The 20551-nt window shown below is 36.5% G+C and overlaps 2 protein-coding genes across 5 annotated transcripts; both read left to right on the plus strand.

Moving 5' to 3' along the window:
- Positions 1-5070: 5070 nt before the first annotated feature.
- Fln (flightin) lies at positions 5071-11132 on the plus strand. Of its 4 annotated transcripts, none has more exons than XM_062668902.1 (4): positions 5071-10155; positions 10230-10439; positions 10611-10880; positions 11000-11132. In XM_062668902.1, exons 2-4 carry the CDS (start codon positions 10246-10248, stop codon positions 11013-11015), a joined length of 480 nt encoding a protein of 159 aa, XP_062524886.1. In that variant the 5' UTR covers positions 5071-10155; positions 10230-10245; the 3' UTR covers positions 11016-11132. The 4 variants fall into 4 exon arrangements, with proteins under 4 accessions (XP_062524886.1, XP_062524901.1, XP_012548882.1 ...); XM_062668917.1 differs by having other exon boundaries at positions 10611-10875; positions 10998-11132; NM_001136573.1 differs by having other exon boundaries at positions 10103-10155; positions 10611-10877.
- Positions 11133-14473: 3341 nt separating this feature from the next.
- On the plus strand, positions 14474-20551 carry LOC134199714 (uncharacterized). Its single transcript, XM_062671204.1, has 3 exons — positions 14474-14479; positions 16768-16945; positions 20229-20551. Exons 1-3 carry the CDS (start codon positions 14474-14476, stop codon positions 20507-20509), a joined length of 465 nt encoding a protein of 154 aa, XP_062527188.1. The 3' UTR covers positions 20510-20551.

Raw genomic sequence — 20551 nt, forward strand, 5'->3', positions numbered from 1 at the left:
TCGTGAGGAACGTTGACCTACACGACGACCTGGGCCTCGAATCAATTCGGAATTACATGAAGTCAGCGTCGGAACGATACTTCGATAAGGCTATGCGTCATGATAATCGCCTTATCGTTGCCGCCGCTGACTACTCCCCGAATCCTGATCATGCAGGAGCCAGTCACCGTCGACGCCCTAGACACGTCCTTACGGATCCATCAGATCCAATATCCTTTGCATTAGATGCCTTCAGCTCTAATACTAGGGGCAGGCTTAGGGACCCCGGTAACCGTACTCGTCGAACTCGACAAAGAGGTCGACGTGCAACCTAACCCATGCATCAGCCCGCTGAGTTTCTCGCCGGATCTTCTCAGCGGGTCGCGATTCCGATCCGGTAGTAGATTCATTCGCGAAACAATTGCTCTTGAGTTGTTAGGTCTCCTTCGGAGGCGCTCGGGCAGTTGTTAGCAAACCCCACCCCTCTTGGCTGAGCCTTTGCTCGCCCACCTGTCCTGGTGAAACTGGAAAGGCCTTTGGGCCACCAGTAAACTTTCAATCATAAAAAAAAAAAAAAAAAAGTCAGCTTATGAATTAAAAAACTATATAAAATTCGAGAAGAGTTCAACGAAATTTTGATTTAGAGAATATAATTGGTGTTTCATCTCTGAAAATATATTTGATTTATATGAAACTAATTAGAAACTTTTTGTTTACTCTGAAGTTCTCTTCGACGACTTGTAAAGAGAGTGTATTACGTACATTACTTAATTACTACATACGAATGTGTAACGCTTTTTCTTTTGTCAATTTCTCGTTTTCATTAGTGAATTTCATCGACGACAAAATGAGTATTGAAATAAAATAAAATATATTATATATTTTAATCAGTACCGTCCTAGTGCAATACGTTATTATTTATTTTTAATGGAGGTACACGTGCATGCGGCAAGAGTATTTATTTTTAAGATTAACTACGCATTATAATTTAGTCACGTAATATTTATAAGGTATTCTGGGAAACCCCTTTTTACATACAAACTTTATATACTACAATATGATCAAATATATAAAAAAAATTATAATGCTAACTATATTAAGCTATTATGCATCTAATTAATTATATTCGTCTTGTTAATGAATATTGTTTTGAATGTACATTGTCGTATCGTGGCCGTTGTCATATCGGTTTTACTAAAGTCCCCGTATAGGTTTGTATTTAAGCTCAGAATCAATTACAGTGGGATATACTCGTACGAGTCTGGAAGCATCACAGCTCAACATGAGCACAGACATAACCGATCGCTCAGGAGTATTATTCAGTATACTAGCAGGGCCGAATTTAATTTTAATGCCGCTCCTGAGTACCGAAAAAAAATCCGCCTCAATACTGGAATTTTACCTAAAAATATAGTTTATATATTATTATTATTTTTTTCAAAATAAAAAAAAATAAAAAATTGCGGCAACTTTATCATATAGAATTTCTGGAATTATCAATTAAAAAGAAAATTATTAATTATTAGAATTAATTAATTATATTGAACAATCTTTATAAGACTAAAAAAAAATTTTGCTTTCAAAATTTTGCCGCCCTGGGCACTTGCCCCGACTGGCAGCTCCTAGTGTAAATCCACCTGTGTGCTAGACAAGACAATGAAATATTGAAAATACTTCGTTTATAATTCTTTTGCGATTTTTATTTATTTTGCAGTGTACTGATAAGTTTTATTATTTTTCTATATTATGAATGAAGGTAAATATCTATAATTTAAATTTGTAATCACTACCCCGAACGCTGGCTTTATATTAATTAGCAAAGCAATTTCTAGTAGTAAAGTAATTAGTGTTTTAATTGATTACTGTGTACTTACTGTGTAATTGGAATGCTTATCGATGTTTCGTTCATTTATTTCAAAGTGAAACTACCTTACTATAGTGTATAGATTACAGATTGTATTAGTGGGCGAATCTGGACACTATGGGAATATCTTTGTATTGTTGTAAGACGCCATCTTATCTAGTGATAGTTTAGTTGTGATAGTTTTCCTTTAATAACCTTTTTTTTTGTTCAAGTTTTGTAAACGAATTGCACAGATAATCAACACAGCCCGACGCCATAAATTGTCCCCTATTTATTTTATGTTAATATATTAGGATAAAAAAATAGGAAAGGAATAATAGTATAAAAAAAAGCATTAGCTATATTAAAAAAGGAAGATATCTGGCTATTGATATTCAACACATAGAATGCAGAGTAACGCGAGAAATATGATTTTTGAAGTGAACAGCTTATCGCTCGTTTCAATGGAGCAGCTCAGTCAATTCCTCTGCGGGTTAAAACTCGCTAAACTTGTTCGATAACAATTCCATTGATGTAGTTTTAGAATAATAATAAAATATTATTAATCTCATATTATTATATCATATATTTTATGGAGTTTTATGAATTATCAAAAAGGAAATGTTTACACCTTAATCTCGTTTTTAATTCAGTACAGTTTTCAGGGTCGTGAGCGGCTTGAAACAAAAACGAACGTTAATTACGTTCCGTTATAAAATTTATTTATTCATTTATTTATTTATTTAAGGATTACCAACAGGGCTTACAGTAAGACATTAAATAACATTGACATGTATAGAGCAATTGATAACTGCAACTCTAATTAGAGGCAATCACAGCATGCATTAAACGAACTTTACGAAAACTTATAAAAAATAATTGGGTACATGGCCGCAAATATGTGTATATTGGTGTCTTCTTCTCAGTCGGACACTCTTGTCAGAGTGGTCGTGGTTGCGCTGACGCTGTATGTGCGGAAGGACTCGTTTGGTCGCCCATGCTCCCGACGACCGCCCTCCAGGCTTCTAGGCCTGGTGGTTCGAAGCGTTTCGAGTACATTCGACAATAGTGGGCTCAGTTGCCTTGCTCAGTTGCCTATTGGTGTATCTTGGTACAAAAAATGGCGTCGCAAAAAATCACGCCTATCACCCAGTTCCAAAATTAAGTTTTTTGAAGTGAAACTTCTTTAGAATCGTTGTGTGTGATTTCAAACTCGATGAAACGAAATTAAACGAAACGAAAAAATAAGTGTGCCGCGATTGGCTTGCCGAAGCGGCTCCGAGCGGCGCCGACAAATCACGAAGCGCTCCACGCGGTCTCGCGTCCCCGACTAGTTCAGTGTGTTTTTGACGTTCGTGCACGCTGTCGTGGCTCTCGGAGCGCCCTGAGATACTTTTATTTTTATTTAGTTTGTTATCAACAGATGTCGCTGCACGTAAATTCAACAATTCCTGAATCGCAATGATGAGATGTTACAAGATTGATAGAGGTTCTCGAATTTCTCTTGCTAATTCATACTTAGCTGGCGTAGGGATACCGTTATTATGCAGGCGGTTTCCCCAGGGTGAAGCTGCTCCGTTGCACTGCGGAGTGGTTGACCCTTGCGATTAGTTGCGATTATTTCTATTTTTTATAAATTTCACTTCTATCGTGTGTAACTGCACACACACACACTTTTTTTTCTTAGCTCTTCAGCCACTGTTCTTCTTTTACAGAACTTCTACAGCCGTTGCCCCATTGCGATGCTACGGTTACCAGTGATCATCGAATGAACTATATTATTATGCAGATCCATTTTGAAGACAATTAAAAAAAAACCCTAAAAATATTTGACTATTAACAAAACAAAGCTGAAGTTAATTAAGCCTATTTATATTAAATTTTCAATATGACAAAAGGAGTTATTCTCAATCCAATTATGATTTTATTATCTGCTAAAATAATTTTATATATTTATTACACTATAGGTATTGATCTAGATCGCCGGACTTAATGTCTAAGGCATCCTCTACCAATCAACCAAAGGTACTGCAGAGTAAGCATTGGTAGGTGCATTGAAGTCTAAATTAAACATACAGACATAATAAAGCGTAACACCGTGCAATAAAAATTAAACCCGCAAAATTATAATTTGCGTAATTACTGGTGGTGGGATGCCTCTTGTGACTCCGCACGGGTAGGTACCACCACCCTGCCTATTTCTGCCGTGAAGCACTAATGCGTTTCGGTTTGAAGGACGGGGCAGCCGTTGTAACTGAAACCTTAGAACTTTTATCTCAAGGTGGGTGGCGCATTAATGTTGTCTATGGGTTCCAGTAACCACTTAACATCAGGTGGGCTGTGAGCTCGTCCACGCATCTAAGCAATAAAAAAACATAATAAAATTGTATAAAATAAAATATGTTTATATGTATTATAATATTTAAGTACTTTGTTTATAAAATGGTTTTGGGCTGAGAGGTTTGTTTATTCTATATACACATAAGTTATTGTTTTACCTATTCGAATTAATGTAATCGAAACTGTAATATTTTCTGAAGAGCTTGGCTTATCGTTATGATGAGATTATTCCGATACTGAAGTAGCTTAAGAGTATTAATTAATGTAGTATTAATAATGAATTGCAGATCTTCTGTAAGCCGAGTGCCGTTTTCTAGAGGTGACTCAAAACTATAAACATTTTCTGAGTCCATCATGTAATATTTCAATCATTTTGTTTCTTCAATATTAAAATGACCTAATGGATAATAAATCTGTGTATCCGTAGACTATGTCAGGGTTCAAATGAAGGAATAATATCGTGTAATCAAATGGAAATGATTTATAATTTTGACCTTGCATAATTATTGGAGGAGCTTCCACACGGGCCGGTACCGCGAGAAACAGGCCGATTACGATTAAAAGGGTAGGATTGCCGTTATACTCTTCAATTAAGATCCCCCCTCGTGTCTCAAGGTGAATGTTGGCATTCACCTTGAAATTAAAACGTAAGAAAAGGTTAAGTGGGATGTGTGACATCATAAATAAATATTATTTCATATTATTTTAATCTAACTTAAGATTTGATTATGAATACTAAAATACTTTTACCTTTCTACAAGAAAATATATAGAATATCATGAAAGAGGTACCAGGTTTGGGCTTGGTTTGATTGGCTTGTCCAGATACCAACCTTATCAAAGCTTATAATAACTTAAACTCTATTATGTATAATAATAATAAAATAACACGCAAATTACATGTTTTTTTTGTTGTTTAAGGCTTTAATGATCATCATAATGTCTTTACAAAAATACGTCCTTAATCATATCAGAGTAATTCTCTTTTTCTTAAGAAGGTAATATTTCTGAAACTAGATTTGGTTCTGGTATATCTCACTTTTAGGCATTCCAAAAATTTTGATTTTTCGATTTCTCGCGGTCACGGGTGACTAAGTAATTAGTTGTCGTAATTAGTCTAATCTAATATTTTTCTTCTTCTTATTAAATTTGCATACGAGGGCTGCACTAAAAGTATCTGGAATGGAATATTTCCATTGTTCCTGTCATATTAAAATCTTTTTAATTGAAAACTCCTTGGTTTTTAAAATCGAATACCATTTATTTATTTTAAAAAAGATTCTCGGTCTTGTCACGAGGTTTTGTCAAACTTGTTTAGTCGTTGAGAAAATGGAATTGACTCGAGAAAATTCAAGAGCGATGATTTATTATGACTTTCGAAGTGGTTTAACACAAAAACAGTGTGTTGACCGGATGATTTCTGCATTTGGTGATGAAGCCCCATCTAAAACCACAATTTATCGCTGATTTGCTGAGTTTCAACGTGGACGTGTCAAGCTCAGTGATGATCCCCGTCACGGTCGTCCAAAAACTGCAGTCACCCAAGAAAACGTTGTTGCTGTGCGTAAGCTGATTGAGGAAGATCGACATGTGACATAACGCGAAATTCAGACAACTTTAGACATTGGCATGAGTTAAATACAAATAATCTTGCATGAACAATTAGGTGTAAAAAAGTTGTTTTCCCGATGGATACCGCATTCGCTCTGTGAAGAGCAAAAAGCGGCTCGCATTACTTGGTGCGTCAGAACTCTCGAAATATTCTCGCAGGATCCTCAAATGCTGTATACAACATTGTATCAGGTGACGAATCCTGGATATACGCGTACGAACCCGAAACAAAAAACCAGTACGAGTTTGGGTGTTCGAAAATGAGTTAAAGCCAACAAAAATTGTTCGTTCACGGAGTGTTGCAAAAAAAATGGTGGCCACGTTTGTCTCCAAAACCGGCCATGTTACGTCTATTCCTCTTGAGGGACAAAGAACGGTTAATGCAGAATGGTATGCTAGCATTTGTTTGCCACAGGTCGTTTCTGAACTCCGTAAAGAGAACTGCAACCGCCGCATCATCCTCCATCACGACAATGCGAGTTCTCACACCGCGCACAGAACAAAAAAGTTTTTAGAGCAAGAAAACATAGAATTATTAGACCATCCGCCGTACAGCCCCGACCTAAGCCCTAATGATTACTATACTTTCCCTAAATAAAGAATAAATTGCGTGGACAGAGATTTTCATCACCTGAAGAAGCTGTAGACGCCTAAAAAACGGCCATTTTGGAGACCCCAACTTTCGAATGGAATGGTTGCTTCAATGATTGGTTCCATTGTATGGAAAAATGTGTTAAATTTCGCGGAGAATACTTCGAAAAGCAATAAATACATTTTTAAATAGTAATGTTGTGTCACTTCGTTAATTCCCGAAATTTTCAGTGCCGCCTATGTAATATCGTCTGTTGCAATAGTTATAATAAAATGGAAGACATTTGACAAAAAGCTGAACCAACCTAGTGACGTTTAAAATTTAACTTACCATTATAGACAAGTTCTAAATAAAACATGTGGATCCTAAGTCTACCAAGCAAAGAAGCCAGATCTTAATTTTCTAGTTTTCTTTACAAATTAATGAACCGTGGACGTCCTCATGCTCACCCATCATACGTCTGAGATAAATTTAATACAGCTTCTTTTATTTTAAATATGACATAATAGGCAATTATTCTTGAATGTCTTAACTATTAATTTTAGTCAAGGCTTTTATCAAATACGTGTGAAAAACATTTTCAAACATTTGTCTTGGCGGAAACGGTGCAATGTTCCACGTTCACAATGGCTTCTGTGCTCTTCACATATTTGTATCGAGCCTCTTCATTGTATGCACTAAGCCAGATTTACTGACACTTTATTGTGGGCAAATATGCTTCCAACTTTTCTCGACTGAATTGTACCTCGACGTGGCTACACTCTGTTTTTTTTTTCTTTTTTCCTGCAACACGGGACGTTTTGCTTATGTGTTTGTAGTTCATAGAAAAGTTGTTTTAAAGCTTAATTTAATATGGGTATGATGTTTTTATTAGCTTAAGTATGAAACTGATGTATAGCCTCTTGAAGTTAAACCATCAGCGGAATCTCTGGAAGACATAACGGGAATAGCTAGTTTAAGACAAAATGGAGGGTCAACCACCATTTTATAAGATCAGTTCTATCATTCGAAAGGGAACGCGCAATTTTGCGACGAAATAAGTATGATTGTGGTAAGCTTAAGTAAGGTTGTTATGTGTATAAGATTATTTAAATTATGTATATCATCATGATGATGAAATTTGAACTATAAATATACTATATTATAGAATACATGTATATATTATATTTATCGTAACTATATATTAAAACATTACATTACTAGCAATACCCAAATTAAGAATGACAGAAAAAATTTTGCATCCCGTTTTGTACTATTTCTAGAACATGACTTCACTTAATATAAATTCTATCAGCGGGAAATAGGTTTTTTTTTATGAAAGGCACCCTAATTTCTATTCTATACTGCTGACAAGGTGTTTGAGTTTCCAAATTTCGTGATGATTGGATCGTAACACACAGCCTGGAATGCTCATCGTTACCGGTAGACAAAAGGCAAAAGACATAGCGATCGAAGCCGAAGGGGTGGTCTGATCACGTGATTTAGCAGCTAGATTTGCCTGCTAACGTACCTCTCCACGAAGTAAACGACAGAAATAAATGGGGAGAAACAGCAACAATATTACAGAAAAGTCAAGATTTTTTTTTCTTAGATGGGTGGACGATCTCACAGCCTACCCGATGTTAAGTGGCTACTGGAGCCCATAGACATCTACAACGTAAACGCCTCCCACCTTGAGATATAAGTTGTAAGGTCACAATGATAGTTACAACGGCTGCCCCACCATTCAAACCGAAACGCATTACTGCTTCACGGCAAAAATAGGCGAGGTAGTGGTACCTACCTGTGCGGACTCACAAGAGGTCCTACCACCAGTAAAATGATCCTATACAATGAAGGAACCACCGAGAAGAAGAACAAAAGTGTCAATTACGTCAATGTTGGTCTTTCGAACGACAAACACGAAAAACGCAAACAAATATTTTGAAACTCAAACTTACATTATTTATGGCTTCAGCCACATAAATTACGACAACGTCATTAGACTTGAAACAAAAGACTGGTTTTTCTATAGGCCCGCGAATCCTTAAAAGTGGAACAAAACAACGTAAGATTTAAAAATGAATCGCTTGGCAAGTGATCGGTGAAAACGTATCGAGCAAGCCATAAATATTACTGAAGGTTAACATAGGTCAAAATCACATGATCGCCAACTCACATCACCTCAATATAAACTTCCCGATTCTACCTTGTTCGTTTAAATGTCTATTTAAAGATCACAAGACTGACCTGTGTTTATACTTGAATAAATATTTAATCATGTTTACCTGTGCTGCTTAGAATACCTGATAACATTCCGCGTCAACGTGCATTGATGAATGCGCTCAATAAATTGAGTCATCAGTATTGACGTGCCAACGGTCGGGAGACATCAATATAGAAAATTACCGTTAAACCAGGTCACGCCTTGCCACGACTGTCATTTAATTAACGAAAAATTTACTGACGCACGACACTTATCTTCATCGATGATACTATGCTGAAGTTTTTCGAGATTCGAAGATGCGGAGTCGCATGGAAAAAGCCATGGCCAAGCTGAATCATGTTTCTCTGTTAGGCAAAAGAACGCAGATCTCAATTGCATATGTGCTTAACCGTATCTACTTTGTACACCTCAAAATGTATAACAATAGCTTAACGTGAACGGAAAATATGTAATTCTCTATGTAATTATATCTACGAATGTGTAGCATAAATTCAGTTGGTGATTGCTCGCGCTATACCCGCGTCCGTAGGCAAGGTCAGGTGCATACATCGGTTACGGCCACCGACCTTGAGATGTAGCCGAAGTCTCAATTATAGTGAATATGTTTGTTTGACATTTAGCTTAAACGCTCCGAATAACACCGACACGATGCTTTAAAAAAATATATATATTATTCCATAAAACGACAAAATAAAATAAATAGGTTTACATAACTTTATAATTACACATAAATTGGCTGTTGATTTGATAGAAAATGGTGAAGCTTTTTTTTTTCCGGGCCGGGGTCGAACCTCCTACGAGGTCACCGCACCTAGGGGGCGCGCGGGGTATGTGAGACTCAACGATCTGCAGGTGTTGAGAGCAGATCGTGGGCCCAAGGATTTTAGGGCCCACCCACTAAACGACTCCCCTGCACTCTTACACCCGACGTCCGATCTCCGTCCGGGGTCAGAACCCGGTCAGACTAGGGGTGAAGCTAGCTGAACCTATTTTAAAATGTTGAACTGTCTAAAATACGCTATGATGTTGTCGTGTCATCAATAAAATGTAGCAGATTAACAAACACAAAATAATGACAACCTGGCTCGCTTCCACACGAATCCTAGGAAATTTATACCTTTGTTTTGTCTTTTCGCTTGACATTCGTTACAAACGGCTTTTGAACAGTTAAATAACAACGCTTTATGTTTCGTGTGTCATCTCAATCACAAAACGGAACCGCGACTTAATTTATTCAAGTCAGCGCGTATTAAGAGACTAATATATCAGCTTGACGTGAAGCCATTGAAAAAATTTCAATTGAAATTCGCTCGGCAAACGAGACAATATCTAGACTTCAAAAGAAAAAAATGCGCCATTTGGCAAACAATTTGAAAGCAACAAAGATTTTTTCGATACAATGCATGGTCAAAGTATTGACAGAGAATCATTGGCAGCGCGTCTCGTGGACGCAACGCTTGCGACAGTCAGGTGGGGTCGAAGGGAGATAAATCGGGAGGCTGCTCACGCTACCAGGGGACGCGCTAAGATACACAGTCGTACACGAACGATCATCCACTGCGCACGTTTCTACAACCCCAGTTAGGTCCGTGGCCGTCCGTGTGGTGAACGTCGTGATGTTATTAACGTGGTCAATAATATAGTGGTTTCTGATCGCAGACTACCCTTTTACGAGATGTGGGATGACGTAGAGGACGAAACTCCAGAGCAGCCCGAACCGGTGCCCGAGGAGGCCCCGGCTGCTTCTGAAGCCGAACCCGGTAAGGAGGGCGCCCAGCAAGCCAAGCCTGAGGAAGCCGAACCTCCACCACCAGAGAACCCCAACGACTCAACAGAGCCTAGGCGGCTTGTATTCAAGCACTGGTGCAGGTAACTACATCAACATAAAACACTTATTTTTTTGTAAACAAACTTCCTAAAAACATTTATTATTATAATCAAATTTTAAAAGTACCTGTCTATATTATTTATCATTGTACACGGATTATAAATGTTCATCGTTACAGTTTCATGTGATTCAGTGAAGTAATGTAATTGCAGGCCGAAGTTCCTCCAGTACAACTACATTTACGACTACCAAAAGAACTACTACGATGACCTGATCACGTACTTGGACCGAAGGAACAAGGGACAACGTGTCGAGCCGCCGCGGGCGCAGACCTGGGGCGAGCGCGCCCTCCGGACCTACTTGGCCAACAGACCGATTACCTACACCCAAAAATCCAAAAACCAAGATCAATCGTTACTCCATCACATTTCCGTAGGCGCCAAGTTCCAGCGTTACCACACGAAGTCTCTTATCTCGAGGAAGTATTCTAATCTCGGATTCACCAGCGTCTCCATCTAGCTTCGCTTTGAAACCCTCGCTAAAGATTGCTTCGCGGAATCGGTTCCGGTCAACAAGCTTGACCTTGTTCTCAATGTTACAGGATCTCGCTGTCATGATGCAGACCCAGCTTCCCATGGACCGTTAACTGTGTATGATCGGATGCCGTCCGCATTCCTAAAATATAATTTAAACTTGTCTTATTATGGGTAAGACAATAAATACTTTTAAGTTTATTTCGTTGTTTTATTTAGTACGCTTGCGAAATATTCATCTGATAAAGCAACGACTTATGATTCGATAAAATACAATACCTTAGTCAGGTATATCGAAGACTTGACCATATTATTATATATACCAAATAAAAGTTATTGTTAAGGTTTTTTCATTGACTTTCTTTGACAAATGCAAAGCGAAGACCGCAAAGCGAGTTATATCCAACAACTTCATAAGTCTAACATACCAAAAATGTAGCTTATAGTGAGGGGTAGATCTCAGGGATATTTTTATTCAATAAAACTATGGGTTTGTCACTAGTATCGAATTTCTAATTCTAATTTTTCCTAAACATAAACAATTTTCAATTTTAAAACGATAATTACATTAAGACGCGGGCGCACGCTACTCACACTCAAAACGGAAGCGCCCGGAACATAGATTATACACTGTTAAAAAGATGGACATAGATACTAACTATGTATAACGAGCGGGCATACGGCCGCGAGAGTGACGTAGAGGTCGGTTTGCTATAAGCTTCTTTTTTAGTTTAATATTTAAAAAAAAAATCATTATACCGAGAAAAGTATAGAAATTTAACATTTCGAATAGCTATTTTGTCGTTACATTTATATACGAAAGGCCGCGTGATCTTTGGCATCACAATTAACGAGAGAAAAAAAATACGAAAATGTACACCTGGTACTTTCCAAATACAACTGCTTCCAATGATCCGTTTTGACAGAAACATTAAAAAGCTTTTAGGAGTGTCTGCTTGACAGTAACCCAGTAAATGAAAGCAAATCTCGTGTTTCATTCATTGATAATCAGTATATATTTTCAAAGAAGCTTACATTAATACCAAACCGAGTTTTTTAAACAACATTATTATTAATTGGTGCTATTATAAATATTTTCGATTTGATTAAGGTCTAACAAATTAAACAATTAATAAATGAATGTTATCAACGCTTTGAGTAATAAATCTACTACTTAATTAATTATCAAAGATGTACATACACTTTGCTATTAAGTTAATAACAAAACCGAATTATTATTTATAGTCTAGTAAAATATATTAGTCAATTAGTTCGATTATACCTTTCTTTTAAAATATAGGTTAAAATACATAAATACTAACGTATTTCAGGGTTACACTTTAGATCATGTTTTGAATTGATAGAATGAAGAAAAGTTCGCATTGCTAAATTCCCTTCATAATCTAATAATGATATTTGCTTTATAGCATCGTAGAAGTCCTAAACTAACAAATAGCTTCTAAAGCAATAGTTTAATTGTACGTGTTGTATTTTAGTGCTTAATAATTTATCAAACAAACAAATAAATGTTTCGTGACCAGATGATCAAATAAAGATACGGACTATTAGCATTTATCATTTCGGTTAATTGTGCCAACGAGACGATCCATTTCCGACTACGAGACAGCTCAATCATAAATTACGAGTGACACGTGAACTCGTTCTCAAAGATCGTTTACCCGTGAAAAGTGTTAAATTCCCATCGGCCAATGTCATGTTAACGTGACACATACGTACGGCGTCCTAGGCTCGAAATTTCAATGTCGTAACATCTAAAATAACTTATCTTTGACAGTTTAGTGAATGTAATCACTTGGGCGTTGGCCAAAACGTTGGGCTACCTAGCAGGTAAAGCAGGCAGTCGGCCAAATTGAACATAATTAAATGTTACAATGACCAAGGGAGATTAGGTACTGGCTATCAAAAATAGATATCGTTAGTCTCCTATTTGTATTGTTACATCAATACACTATTAAAGTGTATTACGGTTGGAATTCGAGGCATGAAATTAAAAAAGGCCTCATATCTCGGGTGCTAATATACTTCGGGAGCGCTTTAAATTTCCGTATTGCTGCATGTTCGGAAAGTTGGCGAAATTCTCGTTTGGCGCTTACGTGTGTTCGCGGAAACTCATAACACGAGAGCCGCCCGTCTAGCCCAGCAGAGCTGTTCAACTTTTATCCATTATTCAACTACACTCCTGCTTTTATATCAATTTAACTTATTATGGTTTAATTTTTTGAAGTCGTCGTGGCCTAACGTGTACGTCTTCCGGTACATTCGTGTTAAGCGATGCACCGGTGTTTGAATCTCAGGCGGGTACCAATTTTTCTAATGAAATACGTACTAAACAAATGTTCACGACTGACTTCCACGGTGAAGGAATAACATCGTGTAACAAAAATGAAACCCGCAAAATTATAATTTGCGCAATTACTGGTGGTAGGACCTCTTGTGAGTCCGCGCGGGTGGGTACCACCATCCTGCCTATTTCTGCCGTGAAGCAGTAATGCGTTTCGGTTTGAAGGGTGGGGCAGCCGTTGTAACTAAACTTGAGAACTTATATCTCAAGGTGGGTGGCGCATTTACGTTGTGGATATCCATGGGCTCCAGTAACCACTTAACACCAGGTGGGCTGTGAGCTCGTCCACCCATCTAAGCAATAAATAAAAAAAATCGAGATAGACTACCAAATCAAGTTATGTACCAATTGAAAGAAAAAAAAACGTAGCATCCATACACGATTACATATTGTGCGCATGACAATATTGAAATTATGAAATATGAGGTGAATTTGGGTTATACTGTAAAACTATTTTTTTTTTTTATTGCCCTTTTAGGCAGACGAGCATACGGCCCACCTGATGGTGAATGGTTACCATGGACTTCAGCAATGCCAAGGGCAGAGCCAAGCCGCTGTCTACCGCTTAATACTCTCCACAAGCCTCGTTTGAAGAAAGACATGTCATAGCGCTCGGGAAACACCGTGGAGGGGAGCTCATTCCATAGCCGGATGGTACGTGGCAAAAAACATCTCTGGAAACGCACTGTGGATGACCGCAGTGGCTCCAGGTAGTATGGATGAACTCTACTCCGGTGGCGGCCGGTGCGATGGTAAAAACGAGATGCCGGTATCATCTCGAATACAATCTAGTACAAGCTCTAATTGTTTTTAATCAACATTCATAATTCATTTTAAATGAATTGGTCACTGACATCTCTCAAATAACTCGCGCGAAACAGTGCCAAATCGACCCAGCTCAGCGCAAACGTAAATTTATACGTAGGTTTAAGATTCTAGGAATCTTACAATATGTGCCGTAAATTAGAATACAGATGAATTATTACACTGGCCACAAGATGTATTAGTAAAGTCACGTTACTCCAAGCCATGATCTCGATCGGCTATTTTTTTGTTTTCTTAAACAATTGTAAAGAGCACTTTGCCAGTTTTCAAACAAATCGGCACGAACAATTTATATACTATCAAACGTTCGTTTGATTTTAAAACATTCGTAACGGAGCGAACGACATGAATCGCAATGGATGTAAATAAAAAGCTAATAAACCGTGTTTAGTGGTTTTAACGTCTTTTAAATAGCTTTAAATCGAAATATAGTATCTGAAGACCACTTACTCTAATACAACAAAATCTTATTTTAGTGGATGAAGTATGCAGTGTGCGCGAGCACTCGTAAAACAAGCCATTACGAATAAACATAAACTTCGATAAAACAATCCTGACTTTAGTACATAAATCATATATACCGCAGTCGCTGTATATACTGAAGTATACAATATTTTCAAAGGTAAATTAAAAATAAAAACTCAAGTCAAGAACAATGGTGAAGTTTCTGAATTTTAAAATGTTGAATGTTTTTAGTTCATTATCATTTATATTGGGGGAAAGTAAGATAAACAACGCGACCGTTGTTGAAACCGATAATGGGATTACAGACGGCGAGATTTTTCTCAAAAAAATCATCAATGGCGACAGTAAATATTTAATTTAACATATTATTAACAAAAGTGGTTTTTTTTATCATTATTTTTATAGACGATCATAGAAGCTCGTAGCATTTTAATTTGGAATTGAATTTGAAATTGGAATATCGATGGACGATCACCCATCTTGGGACACAAGATACATTATTTTTATACTCATCGTGGCCTAAAGGACAAGACATCCAATACATTTTTGTGTTGAGCAAAGCAACGCTGTTCGGATCCCAGGCGGGTACCAATTTTTCTAATGTAATACGTAATTAACAAATGTTCACGATTCACTTCCACGGTGAAGAAATAACATCGTGTAATAAAAATCAAACCCGCAAAATTATAATATACGGAATTACTGATGGTAAGGCTTCTTGTGAGCCCACGCGGGTAGGTACCACCACCCTGCCTATTTCTGTCGTGAAGCAGTAATGCGTTTCAGTTTGAAGGGTGGGACAGCCGTTGTAACTATACTTGAGAGCTTAGAACTTATATCTCAAGGTGAGTGGCGCATTTACGTTATAGATGTCTATGGGCTCCAGCTTCAGGTGGCTCGTCCACCAATCTAAGCAATAAAAAATAAAAAAATAAAATATTTCAATAACAACTTAGAAATTTCAATATGTTATTTATTATATTATTTTAATTGAACCTTTCCTATAAGGTTGTCTAACAAGCCCGGACCTACGTATTTTAATAAATTATAGCTATCAGACTCTGGGCTGCAATTTCCGATTAATTAATTAAATAAGTTTTAATATTATAACTAGGATACTATATTATAAATAATTTTAATCTCGACGAGAAAAATTTATTTACTAATGTGACCCGAACTGGTTAGTAACAAACAACTTTCGAGTGTCTATGAAGTGAGTATTAGCATTCACGATTTATCGTGTACTATAAATTGCTCCCAAAAAAAACAGCTAGAAAACAAAAAAAAATCGAGAATCAGCTAACAGAGTTAGTCAAAAAAACTTCAACACAATACGTTTGTATATAATACAATATTTATTTGTCTATTTGTAAGAAGAAAAATGTCCATGTCAATTGAATTTTAGATGTAACAAAAAGACCGGATTATCTGGTTTTCACTGCTCCATATATGCTGTGTGAAGGTGGCTGTAAAAGGGGGGAAAGCAACATCGTTTTCTCGTTCCCGATACACGTTGGTAGGAAGAGCAGGGCAAAATACAAAAACACGTTTGTTAGAGACCACGAAAAAATACACAAGAATCACCCAAACGCACCGTTCAAGAAGAAAGAGACAAGAAACACCTTGACGCCTTGTTTTATTACAAAAATTTCAACAGTAATTACTCCGACCGTTGAGATTACTACGGAATCCGATAGGGCTACGCATACGTCGATCGAAGAAATAACACGGAGTAGGTGTCCTTTATTGGTGCCAGGCCTTTGTCGGAAAGAGCTAAAATCAACCACACAACCTGAGCCCACTGATATAATGAGTCTCAAAACATTAAGAAATAACGATAAAGATTTCTTGTACAATTATTCTGATTAAAATGTAATAATACATACATATCGAGTATCATTTTTATTTACTTGATGTTCGGTATCTGTAAAACCGTAGCATTTTGATCCTGATTATTTTGACGTATAACTTACGTTAATATAATATAGATATAATAGAGATATTTTTTAATATAATGAAAAACATGCTAAGGAAAGACTGTATGTTTGAATTTACGAAAACGATTAATTGCAGCTGTGCAAAACTGAGGTATGTTTTATATCGTACAAACAATACCTCAAGCTAACAATAGAATAAGCTTTCTCGTAATAAAGATTTATTCGACATTTCTGATTTTCTTGGCAGACACGCGTGATTACGTTGTTAATATTGGCAACTCTTGACGGCTGCTTAGCTAGTTTACCCTGGGACAAATGGTCCTGGTCTCTCCCTCAAGAACCAATCGAACACTTCTTCCGTCGATACCAAGACGGAATACCGCTCAAATCGCCTGAATTTGAATGCAAGTGTCCTCCAAATAAAGGTAAAATCAAACTGAAAATAAACAATAATTCTGTATTTAACACGGTGTGCGGGGTAAGTGAGAGTGAATTCCTAAATTATACGGAATGGAGAGGATGTTGTATTTATTAGCTTCAGAAAGACGTGAGCGACTGCACAAGTACCTCTTCTTAACTGCTTCTTAAATAAAGTGCTTTACAATAATAGGACACAATTACAAAAAAACACACAATTACTAATATTGAAATAATTCCAAATAATTTGAATTAGGTCACCCTATCAACTGAAATCTTATTCGATACCAAAGCACATTTTGAAACTTCAAAATATATTTTTTTATTCTTGCCGATCATAGACTTAAATCACACATTATCGCTTATTATATTCATAAATTTTACAATTTTTTTTATATTTCTTATTTTTCGTTATCAGCCACAGAAAATGTTAATGGGCTGTTAATTTATGATCAGAGCTTTTTTTTTATTGCTTAGATGGGTGGACGAGCTCACAGCCCATCTGGTGTTAAGTGGTTACTGGAGCCCATAGACATCTACAACGTAAATGCGCCACCCATCTTGAGATACAAGTTCCAAAGTCTCAAGTATAGTTACAACGGCTGCCCCACCCTTCTAACCGAAACGCATTACTGCTTCACGGCAGAAACAAGCAGGGCAGTGGCACCTACCCGCGCGGACTCACATGAGGTCCTACTATCAGTGATTACGCAATTTTTTTTTTATTATTATTTTTTTACGCAAATTATAATATATTTAAATAACATGTGTCCTAATTTTTTACTTACCCAGGGATATGAAGAATAAAATCTGAAAACGAAGTTTTCTCATATGTTTTGCAAATATATTGATCATCGTAAATTCACATTTGTAATATTCTAGTCGTATATCATAATATATCATAATTATAGTTAAATCAGTTGATGCGCCGACATTACGCTCTCAGTAATACAAGCTGTCACAGTTTAGTGTATTTTTGGAATCGAGCATCACGCAAAAAAATACTATATCAATCTCTATGAAAACTATTATTTTACAAGCTGCGAAAATACTAGAGCAAGTACATTCATATTTTTATTGCATGTAAATTGAATAAGCCCACCACAGATATTAACCACCAAACATTTCCTAATGCACTTCTCCGTCTAGTCGGAAAAGTTTGAAATGAACAAATAAACAAAATAACATCGTGACACGCCTACCTATACAGAAAAAGAGTTTTCAAACAACTGTGTCCTGTTAGCAGACGTGTTTTTAATTTAGAACCGAGAAACAAAATTTCCAGGTACAAATACTAATAGGTATACGTTCGGACCAAAAACTGGGAGCTGTAATCGATTTTTCGTTATGCACGACGCCGTTTGAAGTGTTTGTAATTAAACATTCTCAGCTCGAACGAAACTCGTCCAGTCCAGTTGTTAAAAGTTCCACGTTGTACTAGAGTTTTTTAGCGTTTTGGTTATTGCTATATAAAGTCCGCGACACCGATTTTTTCGATTCCAAACATGATAGTATACGCGTATGGTACAGGCATAATGGGTAATCAAAAATGTCATTTCGAGCAGATAGGCAGGGTTTCAGTCCGCGCGGATAGGTACCACCGCCTTGCCTATTTCTGCCGTGAAGCAGTAATGCGTTTCGGTTTGAAGGGTGGGGCAGCCGTTGTAACTATACTGAGACCTTAGAACTTGTATCTCAAGGTGGGTGGCACGTCTACGTTGTAGATGTCTATGTGCTCCAGTAACCACTTTACACCAGGTGGGCTGTGAGCTCGTCCACCCATCTAAGCAATAAAAAAAAAAGATATTTCTAGTATTAAAGTTACAGAATGAAAAAAAAAATTCAATCACGCTACTTGAACTCTGATTTTCTTCTTAAGTCCGGCGGGAAGAGGGGGTTTATAATGCAAGAGCGTACTATCCAGTTAATAGAAGAATATAGCTATGATTTAATAGTTGTTATCGGCTTAAGCGCACTGAAAGTGTTTTATTGACATGTACTTCCGCGAGTAGTTCATCTAATATTTGGGTAAAAGCAAGTAAAGAAATAAATAAGCCGTACTAGATCCTACACTATATATCCGAGCTTAAAGAATCTATCTCACTGATCAATGTTTAATAATATGGAGTACGGAGTGTGTTAGTTTTAATTAGAAGGTGCATCCACAGCTAACCCTAAGTTTTTCATAACCAAAATAATGTTAATTTTCTCGGAGATATTTTCATCGAAGGAATATTGTAACTCTCCCGTGAAAAGATAACTAGGGGGATTGAAGCCCGTGTGCACTACCCTCAGATGAAATGCAAATAATATTTTTACTATTTATCGTAGTTAGTTTGCTGTTTCATCTCGTTTCATTACTCGGTTTGTTAAATATCACGGTCTCGAAGAGATTCACCCGTGTGACAAGATTTCTGTCTGAAATGAGTAATTTTATTTTACTTTTTTCAATTTGTTTTCTATGTGCACAGGTACACAAAAAATAATGATCAAGAAATAAGAAAATTTGGTAGCAAACTGAAGCTTAGTTGTGTTTTCTTTCTATTTAAATTAAGAGCTACGAAACCAATCTTATTTTCCATCAAGACGTTGAGAAATGGTTTTTTATTTACTTAATGTCCTTTTTTTAAAAATAGAATTTGCACAATTGTACAATGTGGTCTAGTTTAGATATTTTATACTATACTATACTATACTATACTATACTATACTATACTATACTATACTATACTATACTATACTATACTATACTATACTATACTATACTATACTATACTATACTATACTATACTATACTATACTATACTATACATAGTTATAGTAGATACAAAAATTTCCTATTGCTACCGCCATTTTCAGACTAACATAGCTGAAGGTTTCGTTGTGTTGTTTTAGAAAATAATTACTCGTACAGTAATTAAACTTATAGTAATTATTACAATTAAGATAGAGAAAATAATACACTTAAAATAATTACAATTAAGATAGAACCACTTAAGGTGGAAACAAATAATTATCAATTGTCGGTGGGTATTTTCAGTCTAAGTAATTGTAGGTTCGTGGTATTTTGTTTGAGCAAGTTTATGAGAAAAGAGAGAACAGCGATAGAATATTACAATACTTACTCTTCAAATTTCTCAGGCACCTTAACAAATAGAATAAACGTTTTTTTTTTTCCATAAAAACTCAAGAAATTTAGGTTGTAAAGCAAAGAATACTTCGCAGAGTAACTGTAATAGATGATCACAAATTATATTCAGTACAAATTGAATCATTATGAATAATCCACAGAATGCGCGGTCAATTTTAAAATTAACGAAGACGTAGCTGAGTTCTTGCATTTGAGAGGAATCATCAAAGACGAAGATCTCACCGAAATCAAAGAATACGCCAAAACAACATCAGAGAGTACCGCTGAAAAATCGAAATCCAGGAGCAGGAGGACAAACGAAGGAACAGAAGAAGAACAGTGCTGTTGTCCCCCGAGAAATGTCATGATGCCCACATTCATTACTGACAAGAAATTCGATGAAGTTGTTAACAGATTGAAAAGCAAAAAAACATTACCGTAATTGCAAAAGGATTATAACTTCAATTAAAATATATATTGTAGT

Source organism: Bombyx mori, chromosome 1 (genome assembly GCF_030269925.1).
Source record: "Bombyx mori chromosome 1, ASM3026992v2".
In the NCBI taxonomy this organism is placed as follows: Eukaryota; Metazoa; Arthropoda; class Insecta; order Lepidoptera; family Bombycidae; genus Bombyx; species Bombyx mori.

Bases quoted from the DNA above. Each gene is read 5' to 3' on its own strand.
- Fln (XM_012693428.4), top strand. From the start codon at position 10,246: ATGTGGGATGACGTAGAGGACGAAACTCCAGAGCAGCCCGAACCGGTG. The intron at 10,440-10,610 runs GTAACTACATCA...ATGTAATTGCAG, and splicing joins GTATTCAAGCACTGGTGCAG to GCCGAAGTTCCTCCAGTACA.
- LOC134199714 (XM_062671204.1), top strand. The intron at 16,946-20,228 runs GTAAAATCAAAC...AATAATCCACAG, and splicing joins CAAGTGTCCTCCAAATAAAG to AATGCGCGGTCAATTTTAAA.